General features: G+C 38.7%; 1 protein-coding gene across 1 annotated transcript; it reads right to left on the bottom strand.

Annotated features, from left to right (window-relative positions):
• Positions 1–58: 58 nt before the first annotated feature.
• PP2D1 (protein phosphatase 2C like domain containing 1) lies at positions 59–19175 on the bottom strand. The gene is made up of 3 exons (XM_082654945.1): positions 19108–19175; positions 16298–17341; positions 59–939 (listed from the first exon to the last, which is right to left on the bottom strand). The coding sequence occupies exons 2-3, from the start codon at positions 17295–17297 to the stop codon at positions 131–133; spliced, it is 1809 nt and encodes a 602-aa protein (XP_082511071.1). The 5' UTR covers positions 17298–17341; positions 19108–19175; the 3' UTR covers positions 59–130.
• Positions 19176–24181: the final 5006 nt, after the last annotated feature.

Raw genomic sequence — 24181 nt, 5'->3', positions numbered from 1 at the left:
AAACAGTGAACATATATAAATGGTACTGTATAACCCACAGTCTGCTTTTATATTTCCTTTACTACATTCTTAAAAATGATTTGTGTGGTGTTGATGTTATCCTAGCATCTGGTTCACTGAAGAATTGTCTTCATGTTTTTGCTCTCTGGAGATACTCGCTTCCATTGAAAAGTGTGACCATGACTGTAATGTTGTCTCTGGAGCCAGCCGCCAAAGCAGCACTTACAAGTTCACGGCTGATATACTCAGCAGCACCTCCATAGAAACTCTTAGTGCATGATCCTTTCTCTTTTTCACTTGAGTCTTTTGGCACACCATCTACACTGGTTGGTCCATCAGTTTCTTTCTCACTGCAAGGATCATGCTTAGTCATTTTTGGTGGAAATGTTCCTATATTTTTAAGGTTATGAATAGAATATTTTGAATCTGACAAATTTTCTCTTGAATTTATAGTTGACACATTTTCTTCAGATTTGCTCTGAAACACTATGTGGATGTTAGTTTCTGGTTTAGATGTGTTTTGTTCATCGATTGGGAAAAGCAGAGACCCTTTGGATGGTGACAATTTGTTTCCTGTGATAGAACACTGTGCTTCTTTATATGCTTGAAAAGCTGTCATTGTCAGTGCAGTGACTTCCTTTGTATCCAGAACTTCCCAGAGTCCATTAGTAGCTAAGATAAGGAATTGACATAAGTCATCTATAGGCACAGAAATAGTTTGAGGTGCTGGAATAATGAATTTTTTCAGTTTGAGATTTCCATGAAATCCAAGTCCTCGTGTGGTTTTTATTTGCCCTTGTAGGAGCCCGTATGGTTCATGTGAACTAATTATTGCTCCATTCTGAAGTACTCTTCTTCTTTCATCTGTGTTTCGTGTAGTGTGTTCTTTGGTTAGGCAGAAGCCTTTCCCATTTCTGCATAAGACTGCTTGCACATTACCTAAAAGATTATTTTTAAAAATTGATCCTCGAGATTTATAACCATTTATATCAAAGCATGCTGTTAACTTCATAAATAGAAACCAGGCCACTTAAAAATATTTTTTAAATATATGTAGTATTGATATCATTATTAGAAGATTTACAGTAATTCAGATTTCAAATGGGGGGGCTAATTTATTCCTCATTTTTAAGCAATTTAGTGTTTAAAATACTGAATTTAGTATTAAAATAACAAACTACAGATAATGAAAAATAAGTAATTTTTTTATGAAGCAGCTTCTGAGTGTTACATATTTGTAGAATCAAGAATTGAACTTTTTTTATAACCAACATACATTCCATAGAGCAGACATTTTTAAAATGTTTTAATAAATGCCTTTTCAATTAAAAATACAAACTTTGATTTTTTTCTAAGAGTGCAGTTAGGTAAATTTTTAACTGGTCAAAGTTAAAAATTTTTAACTGGTCAAAGTTAAAACCATTAGCAGGTATGGGTGATTAAAAAATTAGAAAGCCACTGTTAATGTCCATCTTATTAGGTTTGTTATGTGTGTTAAAAAGAAATTGTCAGCCCCGTGAAGAAAAACGTGTTATTAATGTATTAAATGGATAATAGCTAACCAACATTAAACCCTTTGATTGAAAACTGAGGTATTAAAAATCTGATTGTAGTTTGTTCATGATTCAGATGAACCTATGATGTGTGCTTTATTAAAATCTTAAGAAAATCTTAACATAATGCTCTGAACAGATTGAAGGATGGTTGTATTACCAAAATTTTCTTTGGTATACAAAAAAGGACTCAGAATCCTTTAGTTTGTTAGGAAAAATTGACTTTCCCAAGTTTTTAGGAACATAATTATATATTTATAATACCTATGAGAGTTAATATTGCTGGAATCATAGGCAAAATTTACGTTAGAATATTCTGATTTCAAATATGGCACCGTACCTGGAGTCAGAATTTTGTTGTTGCAGGCCTTCATTTCTAATCCCCTAACGTTTTAGGTAAAGGGATTTAGGTTTCAGAAGGTAAGGTTCACACACCTAATATGTTGGACAGAGCCTGAGCTGGTGAAGCATTAGTGTCAGGCATAGAGTGAGCCTGTTGGCTCATTTACATAATGGCAATTGTTAATATCTGAGTTATTGGATGGGACCAAAAGATGACTGTGTGGAAAATATTTTGGAAACCTGATAGCTGTATAAATGATAGTCCTCAAAACTGAATGACCTCTTTTATTTGTGGTTTGGTTATTAATATTTTCTGTTAACTTTTTTGCTGGTCATTCTGTTTACACTCTGCAGAAGAGAAGTCAGTAAAATAATTCTTGACTTCTGCTGAGTTTTAAATTATTATTGTACCAGCAAAGCAGCATGGGTTGGTATTGAACATGCCAACTGGGTAGACTGAATTGTTCTCTTAGGAGAACATATGGTTCAGTTCCTCTTTTAAATTAGAAAATTTCTTTGTGTACTTACACATATAAATAGTGCGACCATAGCTCTGGAAACACAGGCTCAGAATAGTCAATCCACTGACTTCTAAATGTTTTATTTGCATGTAGCAAGCCAAAGCTCACTCAGCAAAAAGAAAAAGCATTGTTTGTGTGATTTGAAAAGCATTTAATATGATTATGTAGTTACAGTGGAAGGGTAATACGTTGGTATTTTGATTTTAGTTGCCTCTGCAGAGAGCTTGGTAAACATCTTAGGTACTACTGTTTGCCTTTTTTTTTTTAATTGCTGTGCTACAGGGTAGGAAATGCCATTTTCGTTGATTTTATTATTGTGAACATCCCTTAAGCTCAGCACAATAAAATTTTCTAGAAAATGAGGACAGTAAGTAATGGCTGCAGGTTTTGCCCTGCCATTGACTTGCTATCTGATTTGAGTTATTTAATTACTTGGACAGTTGATTCATCCTGATAAATGGTGCCTTCTGACTAACTCACATCCTTAACCTGTGTGAATTTGCATGAAGGAAGAAGAAAATGAAGGGTAAGTACCCAGTGTTTCTCAACTTTTCGTGCATAGCTCAGGAAATAGAGGATAATAAGAGGCCCTGGAAGAGTATCAATGGAATAGACATGGCGAAAAAGTGGATATGCAGAGTTAATAGTTCTATTTCTTAGACCTCGGGTTGCATGTGCTGCCAGCTGCAATCGGGGTTGTTGATAGTGGTTGTCTACATTAAGCTGAAAGCTAGAATAGAATAATGAACAAAGAGCTTCAAGGAAGATGGGAAATTGGAGGGAGATTTAAAAATAACACTGTATATCCATGTGTCTTGGAGAATTGAAGGAAGAGAGAGGAGCAAGACATGACAGTTTGAGAGATTGGCTTTAAAGAAGGGTTCCTGTAATATCTGTTTGGAGGAAAGGAGAATAACTAAGTAGTGAACTGTGATGAAGAAGACCTTTACACAAAAACATAATGAATCTGAGCATAAATAAGTATTCAAATTCCTAGACATAAAGTTACCAGCTTTCAGTAGTTGGAGAGATGGTGCTGTTCAGAAAAACGTTATCAAACAAAAGTGGAACCTAAAACTAACAACATTGTAAATCAGCTGTACTCCAATTAAAAAAAAAAAAAGGAACAGTGTTACTGGAAGGGCAGCATGTTTAAGGACATTAATGGGAACTAAAATGAACTGCTTTGAGATGATATTTAAGCCTTTTTACGATGACACGTATGGGGGCTTCCCTGGTGGCGCAGTGGTTAAGAATCCGCCTGCCAATGTAGGGGACATGGGTTCGAGCCCTGCGCCAGGAAGATCCCACATGCTGAGGAGCAACTAAGCCTGTGCGCCACAACTACTGAGCCTGCTCTAGAGCCCATGAGCCACAACTACTGAAGCCCGCGTGCCTGGAGCCAGTGCTCCACAACAAGAGAAGCCACCGCAATAAGAAGCCTGCACACTGCCACGAGTAGCCCCCACTCGCCGCAACTAGAGAAAGCCTGTGCGCAGCAACAAAGACCCAACTCAGCAATAAAATAAATAATAAATAAAATAGATGACACGTATAGTCAGGCAAAGTGTTCCTTATGCAGAAGGCAATGACATAACTGCCTTCTGCAATTGCTGGGTTGTCTCTAGTTTGTGAAAAGGAGGAGTGTCCCCGTCAACTTCAGAATGACCTCTAGAATCAATCCCAAACGAAATTCTAGATCTGAATGGGCAAGATCTTTTTTTTTTTTTTTTTTTCCAGATGGGGCCATGAAGGTCATTTAAACGGAAGTTTTAGGAAAGGACTGGAGGAAAGAGTAAGAGAAATGTTAGATGGTGGTGAGAAAAGGAAACATCCCTAAGGTGCACGAGTGCCCTGGATAAAAAGATGGCTTGCCTTAGAAGCAGCAGCATGGGGAAGAGGAAAGTCTTGAGAGCTTGCTACTTGGTACTTCAATCCCAGTTTTGTCTGTGTGACTTTCATTAAGTCACTTTATTTCTGTGAGTAACAATTTACCACCTGCAATATTTTTTGTCGAGTTTAAGAAGGTAATTTAATAAGTAGACACTTGACAAAGGTTATTTTCCTTTTTGTTCCATGAAGGGGAAAAGCAGCTGAAGAGAGTCTATCCAAAAGAGATTGAGATGAAGCTATGAATGTTTCATTTCAGACCCATTTAAAAAAAAACTAAGAAAATCCTTAAAAAGAGTTATAGGCTTAAGGGAGTAGGGAGCAGGAACTTGGAACTTGAGAAATGAGGAAATAGTTATTGGAGAAAGAAAAGGGAGCAGTTGAAAAGCAGCATAAACAAACTAAGGAAATTTAAACCCTAGTGAAGTATCCCTAAAATGGAAGCATAGTAGAAACACCTGTAGATGAGGTTAGGAAAACAACTTATATCCAGTTTTTTTCAGGATTCTAATTTTGGCAAAAGAGGCTGAAATTGTATGCATGGGTGCCATGTGTTGACTCTTCCTACTGGTGATGAGCATGAGAGCCTTATTGATGTGGAGCTAGTTTTCACTGTATGTTCAAAAGATTCCTTTGATTGTTTTGTAAGATGTGTGAGCATGAAACTCAAGTTCACCATTTTCCAACTGGAGCCTAACAGTACTTCACACATTAGTCTCAACTATCTGTCAAATATTTGTTGATTATATTTTCAGAATCCAGTTTGTATATATGTGAGTCCACATATATACAAACCAACATACCCCAAAAAAGGGAGATGGGGAAGGAAAAGTCTATAAAAGGTCAGTGTTGTTTAAGAATATGTATATGTGTGTGTGTGTGTGTGTATATATATATATATATATATATATTTTTTTTTTTTCCCTGCTTAAGGTGATTCTGGAGTTGAATTAGGTTTTAGGGGAAAAAGATGGGGCTGGAAGTAATTTTAAAAGCAACTTATTTAACCACTAAGGACAATCACATCTAGATAGGAAAATCACAACAAATTAAAAGATCTGCAAACACAGCATCAGTTGTGAATGAGGAAGGTGAAGACACATAAGAATGAAGGGACACCTTAGAAGCAGGAAGCTGCTGGTGTTCATTTGAAGTAATGAGACTTTAAAGGACATGGGTTCTGGCTCACTAATGATATAACCATATATAATAAGGCTTTGGTGAGCCTCAAGCTTCTATTAAAATGAGATTATTCTTACCTCACAGGTTGTGAGGATTAGATAAAGGAGTTATTGTTAACCTTAAGAAGAGAGAAGAAAGGGGGCTTGAGGAACAAATAAAGGATTGTGAGTAATAGGGAAGTAGTGGGTAAAGTCATGCTTGGCCTCTGGATCTAGAGTGAGCTCACAGGACAGAGAACAAGGACACTAGGAAAAAAGGTAGTTTCTGGGGCCTCATTAAAAGAAGGTATTAACAAATATGTATAATCTAGACATAAAGATACTGGAATAGCAGATACGCTAAAACACTCAAATATTACAAAGGAGCAGTAATGTGCCAGTGTGGGTCTTGGATTGACTCCCACTGAGAATAGGAAAATATCCTGGATAATGTATATACTTTTAAGTCATGTACATTGTTGAGCTAGTAAGAAAGTAAAGAATTCTCCTGTCAAAAGAATAATGGCTGAATCCCAGAGTATGCCAAGAGCAAAAGCCAGTTTTTATCTGAGAGCATTTATTGAGCTGAATAAATGAGCTTAGACTTTTCACGGGGTTATGGAACAGGAAACAAAACCTAGGGCTTGTTCAAGGTGGGGAAAACTAGTGGTTTTCCCCAACAAAGCTAGGAGCCCAAAGAACCACGCCCTCACTGCAACACTGAACTGAAAATAAATATATGCCTCTCACCCACCACGCAGACTGCCAGAATAATGGACTATTTCAAACTGATGCTGAACAGTGGAGGAAAGAAATATGGCCTTGCAAACACCTTGATTTTGGTCAACTAGCCTCCAGAACTGTGAGAATGGATTTTCGTTGTTTTAAGCTGCCAAGTTTCAGCTAATTTGTTATGGCAGCCCTAAGAAACTAAAACAGCAAGCATGCAAATAAGTAGGGAAATACTGCCCATAATAAAATGAAAAATCAATTGAAACCAGCCCAGAACTGAGGCAGATGTTGGAATTAGTAGGCAACAACTCTCAATGTTATAAAGTTAAATACAGACATGGAAGATAATTTTAAAAATCAAACTTGTGAAGATGAAAAATACAAAATTTAAAATGAACACTACACTGGATGTGATTAACAGCAGGTTCAATATTGCAGAAGAAAAGATTAGATATTGCAGAGTAAGGATCTCTGAAAATCTACTCCTCAGGAAAAGGAATGAGAACACTGACAAGAATTGTTAAAGTCAACTTTTCTGAAATGCTGGAAATTAACCAAAGGCTTGCAAAAATCTGAGAAACATTGAAGAGAAACAAAGTAGGTAAAACCAAGTGGTCATGGCCTTGTAACTTGGCCTACTTCCAACCACTTCTCTTCAGCTCTGCAGTAGCCTTGAAAACCAAACATTTTATAGTGATGCTAGCTCTGCAATCAACAGTCTAGCAGCCTCTGCAGGAGAAAGGATGGCTTTAGACCTCCCTAAAATTATCTGTCCCCAGAGAATTGTCATTATGTGAACTGTCTTGCAAGTCCCTGAAGAAAGCTCCATTCTCAAATCTTGTCATCATTTGACTTGACTCAGAGCTTACTCTATGCAAATAACTCATCCTCAGTGTGTTTGCCAAAAACCAGCAGCAATTGTTTAAAATCACACTTGCCTGAGGCACTGAAAGCATCTGGGGATGACAAGAGGCTGACCCCCCAAAAAGTATAAGAAAGAGCTGAGGACTGAGACCCTACAGAGGGTTTTGAAAAGCTCAAACATACTCCTGGGGAAACAGAAGAGCATGCACATGTGCAGGCTGTATACATGCCCAGGACCTGAACAAGCCTTAATTTCTCACCTATGACTAATTTTGATGATTAACCCAAGTAGGAAGTAAAAGCATAGGCAGAGGTTTAAACTGCCTGCCATTTTTTACAAGACAAGCCTCAAAAAAGACAGAGCCGGGCTTCCCTGGTGGCGCAGTGGTTGAGGGTCCACCTGCCGACGCAGGGGACATGGGTTCGTGCCCCGGTCCGGGAAGATCCCACATGCTGCAGAGCGGCTGGGCCTGTGAGCCATGGCCACTGAGCCTGCGCGTCCGGAGCCTGTGCTCCGCAGCGGGAGAGGCCACAACAGTGAGAGGCCCGCATACAGAAAAAAAAAAAAAAAAAAGAGCCTCAGCAAAGACTGGAAGACATGCATATTAGTAGTAGGTATTTAAAGAAATCTCCATCTAGTCATTAGCTGAACACTAAGATAACCAACCAAGCAGAGGCTTTTTGTCTGCACATGACAGAATATAGAGTCTACAGAATTAGTTCATATAAGTCACAAAAACAGTAGCAACAACAAACCCTGGAGAGGGAGGGCATCTATATTATTTTAAATGTCCAGTTTTCAACAAAAAAAGAGTAATGAGAGAGTAATGAAACATAGTAATGAAAGCATAGCCCATATACAGGAAAGAAACTAAGTCAATAGAAGCTGTCCATGAGGAAGTCTAGGCATTAGAACTAACTGGACGAAAATGTTTTAAAATTTATCAGTAGGGCTTTCCTGGTGGCGCAGTGGTTGGGAGTCTGCCTGCAGATGCAGAGGATGCAGGTTCGTGCCCCGGTCCGGGAGGATCCCGCGTGCTGTGCAGAAGCTGCGCCCGTGAGCTGTGGCTGCTGGGCCTGCGCATCCAGAGCCTGTGCTCCGCGGCAGGAGAGGCCACAATACTGAGATGCCCATGTACCGCAAAAAAAAAAAAAAAAAAAATTATCAATACGTTTAAAGGAAAATGGGGCTAAAAATGAAAGGAAAGCATGAGAACAATGATCCACCAACCTAGAGACTATCAATAAAGAGATGGAAATTATAACAAAGAAGCATGAAATTCTGGAGTTGAAAAGTACAATGTCTTAAACGAAAAATTCACTAGAATGAGCTCAGCATCAGGTTTGATCTGGCAGAAGAATCAGCAAACTTGATTGATAAATTGAGAATATCCAATCTGAAGAATAGGAAAAATAAAAAGAATGAAGTAAAGTGAACAGCATCGCAGAGACTTGTGGGACACCACCAAGTATACCAACATATGCATAATGGAAGGAGAAGACAGAAGTGGGGAAAAAAGAATATTTGAAGAACTAATAGCCAAAAACTTCCCAAATTGGAATAAAAACATACAAGAAGCTCAACAGACTCCAAAGAGTTTAAATTAGAGGTCAGTACTTAAACACATCATAGTCAAACTGTCAAAAGAGAAAGAAAGAATAATGAAAGTAGAATGAGAAAAGTGGCTCATTACATACAGCCAAGGGATACTCAATAAGATCAAAAATTATGTCTCATCAGAAACCATGGAGGCTAGATGGCAATGTGATGACATATTCAAAATGCAAAACTAGGGCTTCCCTGGTGGCGCAGTGGTTGAGAGTCCACCTGCCGATGAAGGAGACACGGGTTCGTGCCCCGGTCCGGGAAGATCCCACATGCCTTGGAGCGGCTGGGCCTGTGAGCCATGGCTGCTGAGCCTGCACGTCTGAAGCCTGTGCTCCGCAACGGAAGATGCCACAACAGTGAGAGGCCTGCGTACTGCAAAAAAAAAAAGCAAAACTATCCTTTTAAAAATGAAGAAATTAACACATTCCCAGTTAAAAAAGAGTGAGAGAATTCATCATTAGTAGACTTTCCATACAAGAAATACTAAAGGGAGTCTTTCAGGCAAAAATGAAAACGCTAGATTGTAACTCAAACCCACACAAAAAAAGAAAGGTAACTACAATTATCTTTCAGTATCTGGGGAGCACTGTTCAGGACACACAACAGATCTGTGGATATTCAAGTCCAATAGACAGCCCTCCATATCTGCAGTTCCACATTCACAGATTCAATCAACCATGGATTGTGTAATAGTATGTTTACTATTGAAAATATTCTGCATATAAGTGGACCCACACAGTTCAAACTCATGTTGTTCAGGAGTCAACTGTATATAGGTAAATATAAAACAGTAAAAAATGTATTTTACTTTTAACACTTTTATTTTCCTGTCTTATTTAGAAGAAAGCTGCATAAAACAATAATATAAAACTTTAAAAAAAAAAACTTTATAGGCTTGTAATGTGTAAAGATGTAATTCCATAAAGTATAAAGAAGGCTGCAGGAAATGGAGCTATATTGGAGCAAAGATGCCATATATATCTTTTGAAGTTAAGTTGGCATTAATGCAAGCCGAATTGTTTTTAAGTTAAGATTTTATTATAATCCTCAGAATAGCCACTAAAAATATATTTTTTAAAAATATATAGTAACAGGGGGCTTCCCGGGTGGCACAGTGGTTGAGAGTCTGCCTGCCAATGCAGGGGACATGGGTTCGTGCCCTGGTCCGGGAAGATCCCACATGCCACAGAGGCTGGGCCCGTGAGCCATGGCCGCTGAGCCTGTGCGTCCGGAGCCTGTGCTCTGCAACCAGAGAGGCCACAACAGTGAGAGGCCCGCATACCGAAAAAAAAAAAAAAAAAAAAAAAAAATATATATATATATATATATATATATAGTAAAAGAAATACAGGAATTAAAATGATGTACTAGAAACTAATACAAAATACTCTAATACTCATCAAGAAAAATTGGGAGAGGACTCAAATCAGTAAAATTAGAAACGAAAAAGGAGAATTTACAACAGACACCGCAGAAATACAAAGCATCCTAAGAGACTACTACAAGCAACTCTATGCCAATAAAATGGACAACCTGGAAGAAATGGACAAATTCTTAGAAAGGTATAACTTCCCAAGACTGAAAGGAAGGAATAGAAAACATGAACAGACCAATCACAAATAATGAAATTGAAACTGTGATTAAAAACCTTCCAACAAACAAAAGTCCAGGACCAGATGGCTTCACAGGTGAATTCTATCAAACATTTAGAGAAGAGCTAACAGCCATCCTTCTCAAACTCTTCCAAAAACTTGAAGAGGAAGGAACAGTCCCAAACTCATTCTAAGAGGCCACCATCACCCTGATACCAAGACCAGACAAAGATACTACAAAAAAAGAAAATTACAGACCAATATCACTGATGAATACAGATGCAAAAATCCTCAACAAACTATTAGCAAACAGAATCCAACAACACATTAAAAGGATCATACACCATGATCAAGTGAGATTTATCCCAGGGATGCAAGGATTCTTCAATATACGCAAATCAATCAATGTGATACACCGTATTAACAAATTGAAGAAGAAAAACCATATGATCATCGCAATTGATGCAGAAAAAGCTTTTGACAAAATTCAACACCAATTTATGATAAAAACTCTCAAGAAAGTGGGCATAGAGGGAACCTACCTCAACATAATAAAGGCCATATATGACAAACCCACAGCAAACATCATTCTCAATGGTGAAAAACTGAAAGCATTTCCTCTAAGATCAGGAACAAGACAAGGATGTCCACTCTCACCATTATTATTCAACATAGTTTTGGAAGTCCAAGCCATGGCAATCAGAGAAAAAAAAGAAATAAGAGGAATACAAATTTGAAAAGAAGAAGTAAAACTGTCACTGTTTGCAGATTACATGATACTATACATAGAGAATCCTAAAAATGCCACCAGAAAACGACTAGAGCTCATCAATGAATTTGGTAAAGTTGCAGGATACAAAATTAATGCACAGAAATATTTTGCATTCCTATACTCTAATGATGAAAAATCTGAAAGAGAAATTAAGGAAACACTCCCATTTACCATTGCAACAAAAAGAATAAACCTACCTAGGGAGACAAGAGGAATAAACCTACCTAGGGAGACAAAAGACCTGTATGCAGAAAACTACAAGACACTGATGAAAGCAATTAAAGATGATACCAACAGATGGAGAGATATACCATGTTCTTGAATTGGAAGAATCAATATTGTGAAAATGATTATACTATCCAAAGCAATCTACAGATTCAGTGTGATCCCTATCAAACTGCCAATGGCAATTTTTACGGAACTAGAACAAAAAATCTTAAAATCTGTATGGAGACACAAAAGACCCCGAATAGCCAAAGCAGTCTTGAGGGAAAAAAACGGAGCTGGAGGAATTAGACTCACTGACTTCAGACTATACTACAAAGCTACAGTAATCAAGACAATATGGTACTGGCACAAAAACAGAAACATAGATCAATGGAACAAGATAGAAAGCCCAGAGGTAAACCCACGCACCTATGGTCAATTAATCTATGACAAAGGAGGCAAGGATATACAATGGAGAAAAGACAGTCTTTTCAATAAGTGGTGCTGGGAAAACTGGACAGCTACATGTAAGAGAATGAAATTAGAACACTCCCTAGCACCATACACAAAAATAAACTCAAAATGGATTAGAGACCTAAATGTAAGACCAGACACTATAAAACTCTAAGAGGAAAACATAGGAAGAACACTCTTTGTCATAAATCACAGTAAGATCGTTTTTGATCCACCTCCTAGAGTAATGGAAATAAAAACAAAAATAAACAAATAGGACCTAATGAAACCTCAAAGCCTTTGCACAGGAAAGGAAACCATAAAGAAGACGAAAAGACAACCCTCAGAATGGGAGAAAATATTTGCCAATAAATCATTGGACAAAGGATTAATCTCCAAAATATATAAACAGCTCATGCAGCTCAATATTAAAGAAACAAACAACCCAATCCAAAAATGGGCAGAAGACCTAAATAGACATTTCTCCAAAGAAGACATACAGCTGACCAAGAAGCACATGAAAAGCTGCTCAACATCACTAATTATTAGAGAAATGCAAATCAGAACTACAATGAGGTATCACCTCACACGAGTTAGAATGGGCATCATCAGAAGATCTACAAACAACAAATGCTGGAGAGGGTGTGGAGAAAAGGGAACCCTCTTGCACTGTTGGTGGGAATGTAAATTGATATAGCCACTATGAAGAACAGTATGGAGGTTCCTTAAAAAACTAAAAATAGAATTACCATATGATCCATCAATCTCACTACTGGGCATATACCCAGAGAAAACCATAATTCAAAAAGAGAAACCCTAATTCAAAAAGAGAAACGATAATTGAAAAAGACACATGCACCCTAGTGTTCATTGCAGCACTATTTACAATAGCCAGGTCATGGAACTAACCTAAATGCCCATCGACAGATGAATGGATAAAGAAGATGTGATACATATATACAATGGAATATTACTCAGCTGTAAAAAGGAACGAAATTGAGTCATTTGTTGAGACGTGGATGGATCTAGAGACTGTCATACAGAGTGAAGTAAGTCAGAAAGAGAAAAACAAATATCGTATATTAACGCGTTATGTGGAACCTAGAAAAATGGTACAGATGAACTGGTTTGCAGGACACAAATTGAGACACAGATGTAGAGAACAAACATATGGACACCAAGGGGGGAAAGTGGTGGGGGGTGGGGGAGTTGGTGTGATGAATTGGGAGCTTGGGATTGACATGTATACACTGATGTGTATAAAATGGATGACTAATAAGAACCTGCTGTATAAAAAAATAAATAAAATTAAATTTTAAAAAAAGGATGACTAATCTTAGTTGAGGGAAAAAAAAGAAAGCAGTATCGGAGGAATAGAAAAACAAAAGATGTATATATATATATATATATAGAGAGAGAGAGAGAGAGAGAGAGAGAAAACAAACAGAAACATGTCAGACATATATCCTACCCTATAATTAATTACCTTAAATGTAAATGAATTAAATACTTGAATCAAAAGGCAAAGTTTGGCAGAATGGAAAAACGAACAAACAAACATGGTGGCTGGCTGAATAAAATCCCCAAAGATATCAGAACCTAATCTCTGGAGCCTGTAAATGTTACCTTATATGGCAAAGACTTTGAAGATGTGATTAATGATCCTGAGATGCTTCACACTGGATTGTCTGGGTGGGTTCTAAATTCAACCACAAGAGGGAGATTTGGCTACAGACACAGAAGAAGGAAATGTGCACATGGAAGCACATTTGAGATCAGAGTGATGTGGCCACAACCCAAGGAATACTGACAGCCAAGCAGAAGGTGGAAGGAGCAAGGAACAAATTCTTTCCCACATCCTCTGGAGGGAGCACTGCCATGAAGACATTGGGCCAGTTATGCTGGTTTAGAACTTCTTGAACTGTAAGAGAATAAATTTCTGTTGTGTGAGCCACGAAATCTATGGTAAATTTGTAACAACAACCACAGTAAATGAATACAAACAAGATCCACCTATATGTTCTCTAACAAGACACTTGATTCAAAGATAAAAAGATGGGGAGAAAAGGCTGTATCAGTGAATATAGTAAAAATCACTGAGCCGTAGACTTTACTTGGATGAACTGTGTTCTTTGTGAGTTGTATCTCAATAAAGCTATTAAATATAAAATCACTGGGGAAAAGGATTTAGGGGATCAAATAAGAATCCCATATGTTTATAAGGAACTAGTGTGGTTAATTAGAAATGTAAAAATTTGTGGTTTATTTGATGTTGTGAAAAAAGTGTAATTATGTATGCTGTATCAATATGTTTGAGTTTTAAACCTGTGAGGATTAACTGAAGAAAAATAAGAGAGCACCAGGAGAAGTGATAAAATGCAATATAAATGAGAAGTGCTAAGAAAAAAAGTCAGGAATGTCTGTTTGGAAGGATCTTTTTCCACATGCACAAATTCAACACTTATTCAATGACTGTATCACCACACTCATGTTTCCTTATAAAGTGAGGTGGAGTTTTTTTCTTGGTTTTAATTCCAGAGTTGTGATGATACTGGTATTTGACAAATTTCAAACAAGAAAAATGAATCCCCTTGCTATCTTTATAGGTCTTGTTTTATAAAATACAAAACATGCCCTTGATAAATTTGTGTGAACATTTATTTTTTGTAACTCATTTAAATTACTTTCTTTTAGGAGCACTTTTGTATCATAAATCATGACCTCCCTTTCACAAGTTGGATTTTTTCCCCCTACTTATTTGTTTCTATTAGAATGAAGGATGCCCAAATGAAAACATTTTAACACAGTTATGTATGTAAGCCTGTAAATTAGATCCAAAAAAATGTTTGACCTGGAAATTAGAACCTGCCAAACAACAGTGGGCTTGGAAGTAATGAATCATAGTAAACTGAACATTTGATGATAGTATCTACTTATTGAGTATCTTGTATATTTTCCTTTCATTTCCCAGGAACCATGATATCAAATGATATTTTCTAATAGAGGTCCAAAGTCCAAGGATATGGGTCAGTTCCCAGATTAGTTTGAAATCTGAAAACTCTCCATCCATGAAGTAGGCCTGCTCTGAAGCACTTTGGAACCTCAGGGTAGGGCCTGAGAAATGGCAAATGCTCCAAGGAAATTGGCATTGCACTTGGCTCCGTGGTATTGCTTAATCTGGTGTTCTCATTTTGGGCTCACAACCAGAGTTAGATCAGAAACAGGCCAGCTTCCAGGGACCTTGACATTGTAATGGTCTTGGTGAATATATCTGGCCCCGGTGTGGGCCAAAGTCCCACTCCCTGAGGCCCAGACTCCTCAGACTCTGGAAGCAATCTCCTTCAGAGGCAGTTTGATTTCCAGCTCCAATTTCTATCACCTCTGACACCTTGAACAAATAATTTCACCTCTCCGAGCTTCTATTTTCTTATCTGGACAACTGGGTCAACACCACTTAGAAATGGCGGCAGGGGTTGGGAAGGAGAACAGATGCGATTTAAGGGTCCAAACTTGCAATGAGCAGTAAATACGTCTTAGAGGTCTAATGCACAATATTGGGAACAGAGAGAACGTATATATTTTAATCATCAAACTTGCTAAGAGACTAGAACTTAATTTTTTCAACCACTATAAAGAAATGATGATTATGTAATGTGATAGAAGTGGTAATTATCGCTACAATGGCAATCATGTTACAATATAAAAATGTATCAAATTAACATGTTTTGCTTCTTAAACTTACACAATGTTACATGTCGAATATATTTTTTTAAAAACAATACTTAGATATCTTTAGATATCAGAGTTCTTGGAAGACTACATGAGAAATTACTCTGTGCGCAATATTCAGCAAGTGGACACTGTCATTAATAATAATTCTACCGAGGAAAGGGGTGGTGGAACCCTAGTTAAGCATCTCATGGAAATGAGCATGGAACTCGGGTTAACTTGGCTAAAACTGTTTTACCTCTGGGCTTTCGAGTTTGGCAAGCTCCTTAGCTAGAACTTTAGCACAGCAAGTCAAAAGAATTGCTTCTTGAAATAAAATTAAAAGAATCCAGCCAAAATTTTTGGAGAAGGAAATACACGCCTATAAAACTGAATCACGGACGATTGTTTTTCCTAAGATGAAATCGATGCAACTTGGCCAGTGAGCACAAGAGTGACCTGTTGCAAATATGTTAGTTACCAGAAAAACTGACCAGTTTAGCAGCTATACTAACAACACTCAAAGAACTTTCCATTCTCCCGAAAAAGGGAAGTGTGGGGAATGTTTTGGTTTCATTCCGATCTGAGCAAATGTAATAGATTTGCTTTGCCTTTATCAATAGCTGTGTTGCTACCCCATTTAGAAAACGTCATGTTTTGGTCACATTATTTCATGTACGTGCCTCCTTGAGACATAATTACAATTCATTTTGTACCTGCAAATCTACATTTAAACTGTGGTTATTGGTCGTTTCTTAAATTGGTCAGTGAAATATCTAGGCACTAGTAAGTCATTAAATAATAGGTCACTAGGTAATTCTGGAAGCAAGAGAGGTTTTGCTGCCAGGAATAAAACATGTTAAGGTGTAACCTGGTACCATTCAATATACATACCAGTGTTTGCGATATGTAGCACTCCAGAAATTATTTTCGGCGTCTCCTGGAAAGGGACCAAAGAAGCATCAAGGTCATTGAATCTTCTCGAAGACTTCTTAGCTTTGGGACTTTCAATGTTGCCTTCCAATATGCAAGTAACTGCAGAACAGCCGCTCCATCGAGCCCTGGACACTTCTTTCCTTCCAAGACGTAAAAGCCTGTCCATTCTCCAAAATGCTTTTGCAAAGGCTTTGTGTATGTTCTCATACTCACTTTTCAATGCTTTCGTCTTTTTCTTTATGGAGGAGAAGGTGTCTTCTATAGCTCTGTAGTCTTCTCTAAACACTGTGTGAAAAGAATTGATTACTGTTTGCTCTTCAGGGGTCATTTGGTAGGAAGGATCAAGTCTGGAAAGTTGGTGGAGAAGTAAAACTGGGAGTTCCACTGATGTCAAGTCTGCTGCCGAGGCACCGTGATGTCCATCAAACAAACCAAAAAAACACACATTGGGTTTGTTGCCAAAATTATTCACGACAGTGAATTTATCATTCATGTCAGTTCTCCACGTAGAATTCCTGTCTTCGCAAATGGCTGCTCCTTTAATTAATAGGTGACAGATTTTTTGAGGATATATTGAACTCTTGGGAATGTTATCAATAATCTTATAGTGTGCTGGTATTTGTTTCTTGCAAAGGAGCTCAAAAGCATTATTAATGCCCTGTAAGATTTTTTCAGTAAATGCAAACGATGACAATAGTTTAGCAATGACGGACTGCCTCTGATCAGCAATCGCTGAGAGCCCTGGTTTCTCCCCACCCATCCACTGAAAGCCCAATGTAGCCAGAGCTACATGCTGCTTTTTATGGAGGAATATTCCAGGTAGGTCAATTTCATGCTTGCATATGGAACAGGGAAACGTGATCATCTCATTGTAGACCTGCACTTCGTGATGGTCTCTTCTTTTTCCTTTTAAAATGCTCTCTTCTCCAGGTAAGTGGGACTCCCTCATCTGAATCATATGTCAGTTTTCTTGTGTACAATTGCCTTGATTTCCAAAACACTCTGCAAACAGGATAAAAGATATTTACATGCCTGGATTGATGCACTGAATATCTCTTCAAGCAGTCCCCTATCTTTGCAATTTGTTTTGGATCCTTGAGATTTTATATTGGCCTAGAATATTCTTATTCCTCTTTCTGTGATTCCCCCCCAAAACACATAGTAAGTACTTAAGGAATTGGTGATTGGCCTGTGTAGGCCCAAATGAAATTCAGCAAAATCTCCAGAAAGTCAGCTAGACCTCTAAGAACAAACACTCAGATAAATCAGCACAATATTTTATCTAGGCAAGTGAAGGTATATGCTTGAGATCTAGGAATGTGATTTCAAATATAAAGCATAATTATTTTTGTATTCGATTTTGTCCTAATAATAAAATAATTTTATTTATATAATATTATATAAAGAAATAGAATAATTAAAAAAAAACGCGTTTGTCCTAATTAAAGAGTTCTCAAGAAAATGAATGGGAGATGCCCAAACCAAGCAGAATGATGAAAAGAATGGATAGTAAGGACAGAAATTTTTAGGACTGCAAAGGGAAAGAGGTATGGCCTGAGGAAAGAAGAGGAGCTGGATGATAAATTTCCAGAAAGCAGACACCCTTTCTTACACTCCTTCCTATCTGAAGCATCTACAACAGTACTCAGCATATGAAGCCATTTGTATCCATTTTTATGGGCAATTCCTAGGGCAGGAGATCTTTGAAAGGGCCTGTGGAGGTATGAGAGACCTGAAAAAAAATGCTTTGGTTACAAAATATTTTAAAACCTGAAAAATCAAAGTTAGTGACTTTAAATGTTTATGAAATGTGATATCTTAAAACCAGCTAACTTCCAGATGCAAACTAGTATTATATATATAGGATGGATAAACAACAAGGTCCTACTGTACAGCGCAGGGAACTATATTCAGTATCCTGTGATAAATATAATGGAAAAGAATATGAAAAAGAATATATATATGTATAACTGAATCACTTTGCTGTACAGTAGAAATTAACATAACATTGTAAATCAACTATACTTCAATAAAATAAATTTAAAAAATGAAAACAAACTTATGGTTACCAAAGGGAAAAGGAGGTGGCGGAGGGATAAATGAGGAGTTTGGGATTAACAGATACAAACTACTACATATAAAACAGAGAAACAACAAGGCCCTACTGTATAGCACAGGGAACTATATTCAATATCCTGTGATAAACCACAATGGAAAAGAATATTAAAAAAGTATACATATGTATAACTGAATTACTTTGCTGTACAGCAGAAACTTAACACAACATTGTAAATCAACTATACTTCAATTTAATTTTAAAAAATTAGCTAACTTCAACTCAACTAATATATGAATTGTATTTGATATGGGTATATTTAGTCTGCTCCTTTCCTTATGTGTATTTAATTCCCTGATGTGCACAACTCTATTGGATACAGCTACTCATCCCTACAGTAAAATTTCATTTACAAATTTCCACTCCATAAATGCTCATTGAACTATTAGCCTAGTAGCAATCTTTCCTGGTTTTGCCTCACCAACCAATTTTGGTTTCTTTTTTTGTTTTGTTTTTCTATTTTTAACTTTTTCTTTACTCAGTTATCTTAATTAAAACAATATATTTTATTAATGTTGTCTATAAAATGTACAAATATTTGGATTTAGCAGCAGAAAACCACCATAAGAATCTAAAAGAAACTTGTTTCTTTTTTTAATGGAAAATTTTAAAATCACACAAAAATGGAAACATATAATGAGGCCCCACGTACCCATCAAATCCCCCAGTTCTATCAATCTCACTCATCGATATTTCAGTATTTAGTCAGCAACCATTCACTTCTTCAATACCTACAACAGGCCAGCTACTGTGCAGCTACAGTGCAGCTTACGAATAAGGCTGGTGTCTTGCCCTTGAAGCTATGAGGGGAGGAGTCTGTAGTCCCACCCATGTGCTCATACAAAGAACCAGACAGGTCAGATGAAGCCAGGACAGAGCCCCATGACAGGACTCAACCAGGAGCCCAACCTTCATCTGGCTAGGAATGGCACCATGACACTTGAGAAGCTGACCTAGAAAAACACTCAGTTGAGAAAGCAGCAAGGGCTCCAAGGTCAAACCAAAGGGATGACCAGCTAGCAGGCAGAAGGATGAAGACGACCCAGCCGAGGAGGTGGACAGGCACACAGAGAAGTAGTGGAAAAAATGGGTACCGGCAAAGCTTTTCAGCTCTCTGACCAAAACGTATATCAAATATTTTAAAATTGCTATTATTTGGTAATATTCATATAAAGGATACAGTTTTTCTGAGGCTTGTAGAACTGTTGGGACAATATATAAGGCATACCAATTCTATAGTTAGACCTAGAGTCATCAGATAAAAATAAAGTTATATCAGAATTTTATTTTCCTATATAGAGCCATAATACAACTCTCTCTCACGTGGAGCCATTCTTAGAATGTAATGCATCTTCATATATTCGTTCGTTCATTCATTCATTCAACAAACACTTGGATGTCTGCAATTTGCCAGGTACTGGTTTATTTGCTTGGGATAGAGATGCGAACAAAGGCATTTTCTGTAATGAAACTTATATTCTGATATGAAAGACAGACAGTAAATAAAGGAAACATGGGACTTCCCTGGTGGCACAGTGGTTGAGAGTCCACCTGCCGATGCAGGGGACACGGGTTCATGCCCCGGTCCGGGAGGGTCCCACGTGCCACGGAGTGGCTGGGCCCATGAGCCATGGCCGCTGAGCCTGCGCATCCGGAGCCTGTGCTCCGCAACAGGAGAGGCCACAACAGTGAGAGGCCCGCGTACCGCAAAAAATAATAATAATAATAAAAATTAAAAAAATAAAGGAAACATGGAAACACATAATATCAGAGATAAGTACTATCATGAAAAATATAGCAGAATAAAAGGAGAGAGAGAGAGACAGAAGCCCTTTTTGTATAAGGTAGTCGGAGGAATATACCGCTCCTCCACGTACATAGTCTAACAGGAAGCCAAAGTTTCATTTGATGACTGAGAAAGTGGAGGAAAAAGAAAACTGCAGATATAATTGTTCATTGACTACATTTGTTATCCAATACAAATGAAGAAACGTTACCTGAAAGCGCTATTAACTTCCATGTTCCTTTGGGATTGCCACCATCCTTTGCCCTCTCTTTACCACCTTTTCCAGCCTCTGTTCCTCCAACCTGGCTAGTGTTGGCAGTGGTAGGAGTGGAGGGGTGGGTGATAGTGGTGATGGTGGTGATGCCGGTGGGAGGGTCCCCTGACTTGCTGGTGGACCTCTCTGCTTGGAATGTTTACTACATCACCTGGAACCTCAGTCAGAACTCACTCTATGATTCTGAAGAACTGTGAAGCAATAAGGTCACAAATTGTGTTAAGTAACAAACTTGTCTTTGAAATTTCTGAAATAAGGATCATTCATTGAATAGACTGCCTTATGCCTGCATAATAAGACTTAAAAAATGAAAAGAGTGGGCTTCCCTGGTGGCTCAGTGGTTGAGAGTCCGCCTGCCGATGCAGGGGACACGGGTTCATGCCCCGGTCCGGGAAGATCCCACATGCTGCGGAGCGGTGGGGCCCGTGAGCCATGGCCACTGAGCCTGCGCATCCGGAGCCTGTGCTCCGCGACGGGAGAGGCCACAACAGTGAGAGCCCGTGTACCACAAAAAGAAAAAGAAAAGAAAAGAAAAGAGTGACTCTCAATTAATGTACAGTTGTCTTCCCACTCAGGGGTAAGGTATCTCAAGCCATCTCTCCAGCACCCCTTCCTACCTGCCCTGGAGAGTCTCGCCATCCCCACTCCCATCCTGCCGCCCCAAGTCACTGCTTGAAAGGTACAGGCTTTTTGGCTTTTGCACTGTATTTCTTGAGGCTAACTTTATTCCTGGTCGATATCTTTAGTTCCTAGGTTCTTAATCCACAGCGGCCTTCCACTTTCTCACCCCAGGCTGTATTAGAACTAGAGTCTTAGAACAGCTTGTTTGCATATTGAAGAAGATTGGACAAGCCCGACTACTTACTGGACATCACCACGAGCACGTATTCCAGTCAACCCCAAATTAACATGTCCAAAATGGAACTCACCACCTTTCCTCCAGAATCATCTCCCACCATTAACTTGGTTAGGCTAGAAACTATGTTTTCCAGAATCCTTTTCCCTGTGTGGTTCCAGGTTAGACTTGCAAGAAAGGAATTTGGGGGCAGTACATCTGAACGCTGCTATGGTTCAATGAGCTGACCCCAGATGCAGAGGTGCCTAACAGGTCCAGCTTGTCCTCACTCCCTCTACGTTGCCCACAGCAGCCCCAGATCCACCAGCAAGTGGACCCCCAAAGCAAATACTCCCTCCAGATTCCTCCATCAGCATGCCTTCTGTGGTCCTACTTCAGTGGCTGGATAGCCTTGGCTTCTCAGACTAGCTACGGACTCCTCTGGTCCTTCCAGCTTCCTTTCCCAGATGTTCAGTTGCCCGGCTCCTTCTACAAATTGTGTGAGGTCAGATTTCAACAATGAATTCTTTTTTTTTTTTTGCCGTGGTGAACGGCATGTGGCATCTTAGTTCCCCAACCAGGGATCAAACCCACACCTCCTGTATTGGAAGGGCACAGTCTTAACCACTGGACCTCCAGGGAAGTCCCACAGAATGAATTCCTTATTCCATAATTCCTTCACACCACTCATGCAGGTGTACTGCCTGATCACTCCCAGCAGCTGCATCACACCCATGCCACGTCAGTGTGGGAAGGTTACTGAGGCAGTTCCTTCAAGCAAGTCCTGAGTCTCCTGTCAGTTCCAGCTCCCGGGCGGGGTCAGGTATCTCTCTCAGGGTGGCTGAGTGTTCATATCTCCACATGCAGCCCTCAGGCCCGCTGGTGATTAGGGTTGTAGGAAAACCTCCTTACAAAAGTGACTTAGGGTCAACTTCTTTCCAGAGAGGCAAAAATAGAGAAAACATATTCCTGAAATACTTTGCAAGGGAGCAGTTGGGTCTATCTCTACATGGATCCTCAGTAGCTTCTTTTCTTCCAAAGTGTATTTGCTGTCTGTTAATTTTGTCTATGAATTGATTAATTATTTTATGTTATTTCTTTTACTGACAAAAACACGTACTTCTATGTATTTATTAGACACCCAATGACACCTTTTTAAAATATTCAAACAATACAGAAGTACGTAGAGGAAAAGAAGAGATCTTCCTTTCCCCAAAGTTACCACTGCCAAAAATTGGGTGTAACTTGTTCCAGACCGGTTTCTATGTATTTTCATATGTATGTGCATGAAAACACAGACACGGTCTAATTTGCAATTCAGATCTAATTTGCTTACAGTCAGTTGCAGAAATTCTAAATGCACAGCTTGATGAATTTTTATACAGGAATACACTTGTAGACTCCATTCAGTCTTGTTTTCTGTATCTTAAAAAATAACATGGCAGCATAATCACAATATTATTCTGTAAACGTTTCCCGTCACTTACTAGTATGGGGTCTAGTACGGGGTGATGATTTTTTAGGTTGATAGTCAGTACCTATCAACCTACTCCATTTTTTTTTTTTTTTTCCATGCTGCATGGCTTGTGGGATCTTAGTTCCCCGACCAGGGATCAAAGCTTGGTCCTCGGCAGTGAGAGTGCTGAGCCCTAACCGCTGGACCGCCAAGGAAGTCCCCCTACCCCATTCTTTTTAACCACCGTATTATATTCTATAGTAAGTGTAAACATGTAACGTAGATTATTGAACCATTTACCTGTAATGAAGTGGTTGTTTCTGTTCTGTTTTGTTTGCTCTAATTACATCACAACGAACACGAACACGGAGGTCCAGGCCTCTTCATGTGGAAGCTGCTGCTTGCGGGATATCCGACCCACGGAAAGTCAACACGGCAGAATGGAAGTAGCAAAGGCTTGGGAGCACGCCGGCTGGACTCGAATCCCAGCTTGCTGCTTGTTTGTTGGTGCTCTTAGGTTATCTAGCCCTTTGGGACCCCAGGTTTGTCAGCGGTGAAATAGAGATAATACTAGGAACCTTGCTGGTTGATGTGAAATGAGCGATGTCTGTCAAACACTGAGCACAGTGTACAGCGTAGATGCTCATTACGTAATTGTTATTATCATTAATATTAACTTAGTAACATTATTTAGTCTCCCCACGTTCCACAACCACCTTTGCATAAACATTTCCATTAAATTCTCTCCCTATGATCCACTTTCACCTACTTGTTTCTTTCTGCTCACTTTCGGCCCTGCTTATGTCTCTATCCATCCTCACCACCCTAGCTCCATGTCACCTTTACACACACACACACACACACACACACACACACACGTAATATGTACATATACATGTTTCAAAAGCAAGTTAAAAGAGTGGGCAGGAAACGATGCAAAGCTATTTCAGGGTCTTAAGACTTTGTCCTTTTTTTAAAATTTATTTTTGGCTGTGTCAGGTCTTAGTTGCGGCATGCAGTCTCTTTGTTGTCGCACGCAGGCCTCAACTCCAGTTGTGTGGGCTTAGTTGCCCCGCGGCATGTGGGATCTTTCCAGACCAGGGATTGAACCCGCATCCCCTGCATTGGAAGGTGGATTCTTAACCACTGGACCACCAGGGATGTCCCAAGCCTTTAATATTCTTGAGAATATCATGTATCCACTAAAATGACAACTTGTACTACGTTTGCCCAAATATAAAGAAAAAATAAAGAAACCTTCTAAGGTGGAGGATTACATAATTAATTTACAAAAAATAATTTGAAATACAAGAGAAAAAAGAACCCACTAGATATTACAACAAGAAAATTATTTAATTAGAAATAAACCCGGGAC

This window comes from Grampus griseus (assembly GCF_964374135.1).
Source record: "Grampus griseus genome assembly, chromosome: 5".
Lineage (NCBI taxonomy): Eukaryota > Metazoa > Chordata > Mammalia > Artiodactyla > Delphinidae > Grampus > Grampus griseus.
This window is presented reverse-complemented; position numbering and strand designations above follow the sequence as displayed.

What these genes read in the sequence shown, in the direction of transcription:
- PP2D1 (XM_082654945.1), bottom strand. Translation starts at nt 17,297, where the DNA reads ATGATTCAGATGAGGGAGTCCCACTTACCTGGAGAAGAGAGCATTTTA. An exon ending in GCTACATATCGCAAACACTG is followed by an intron (nt 940 to 16,297) that starts GTATGTATATTG and finishes ATAATCTTTTAG; the next exon opens with GTAATGTGCAAGCAGTCTTA.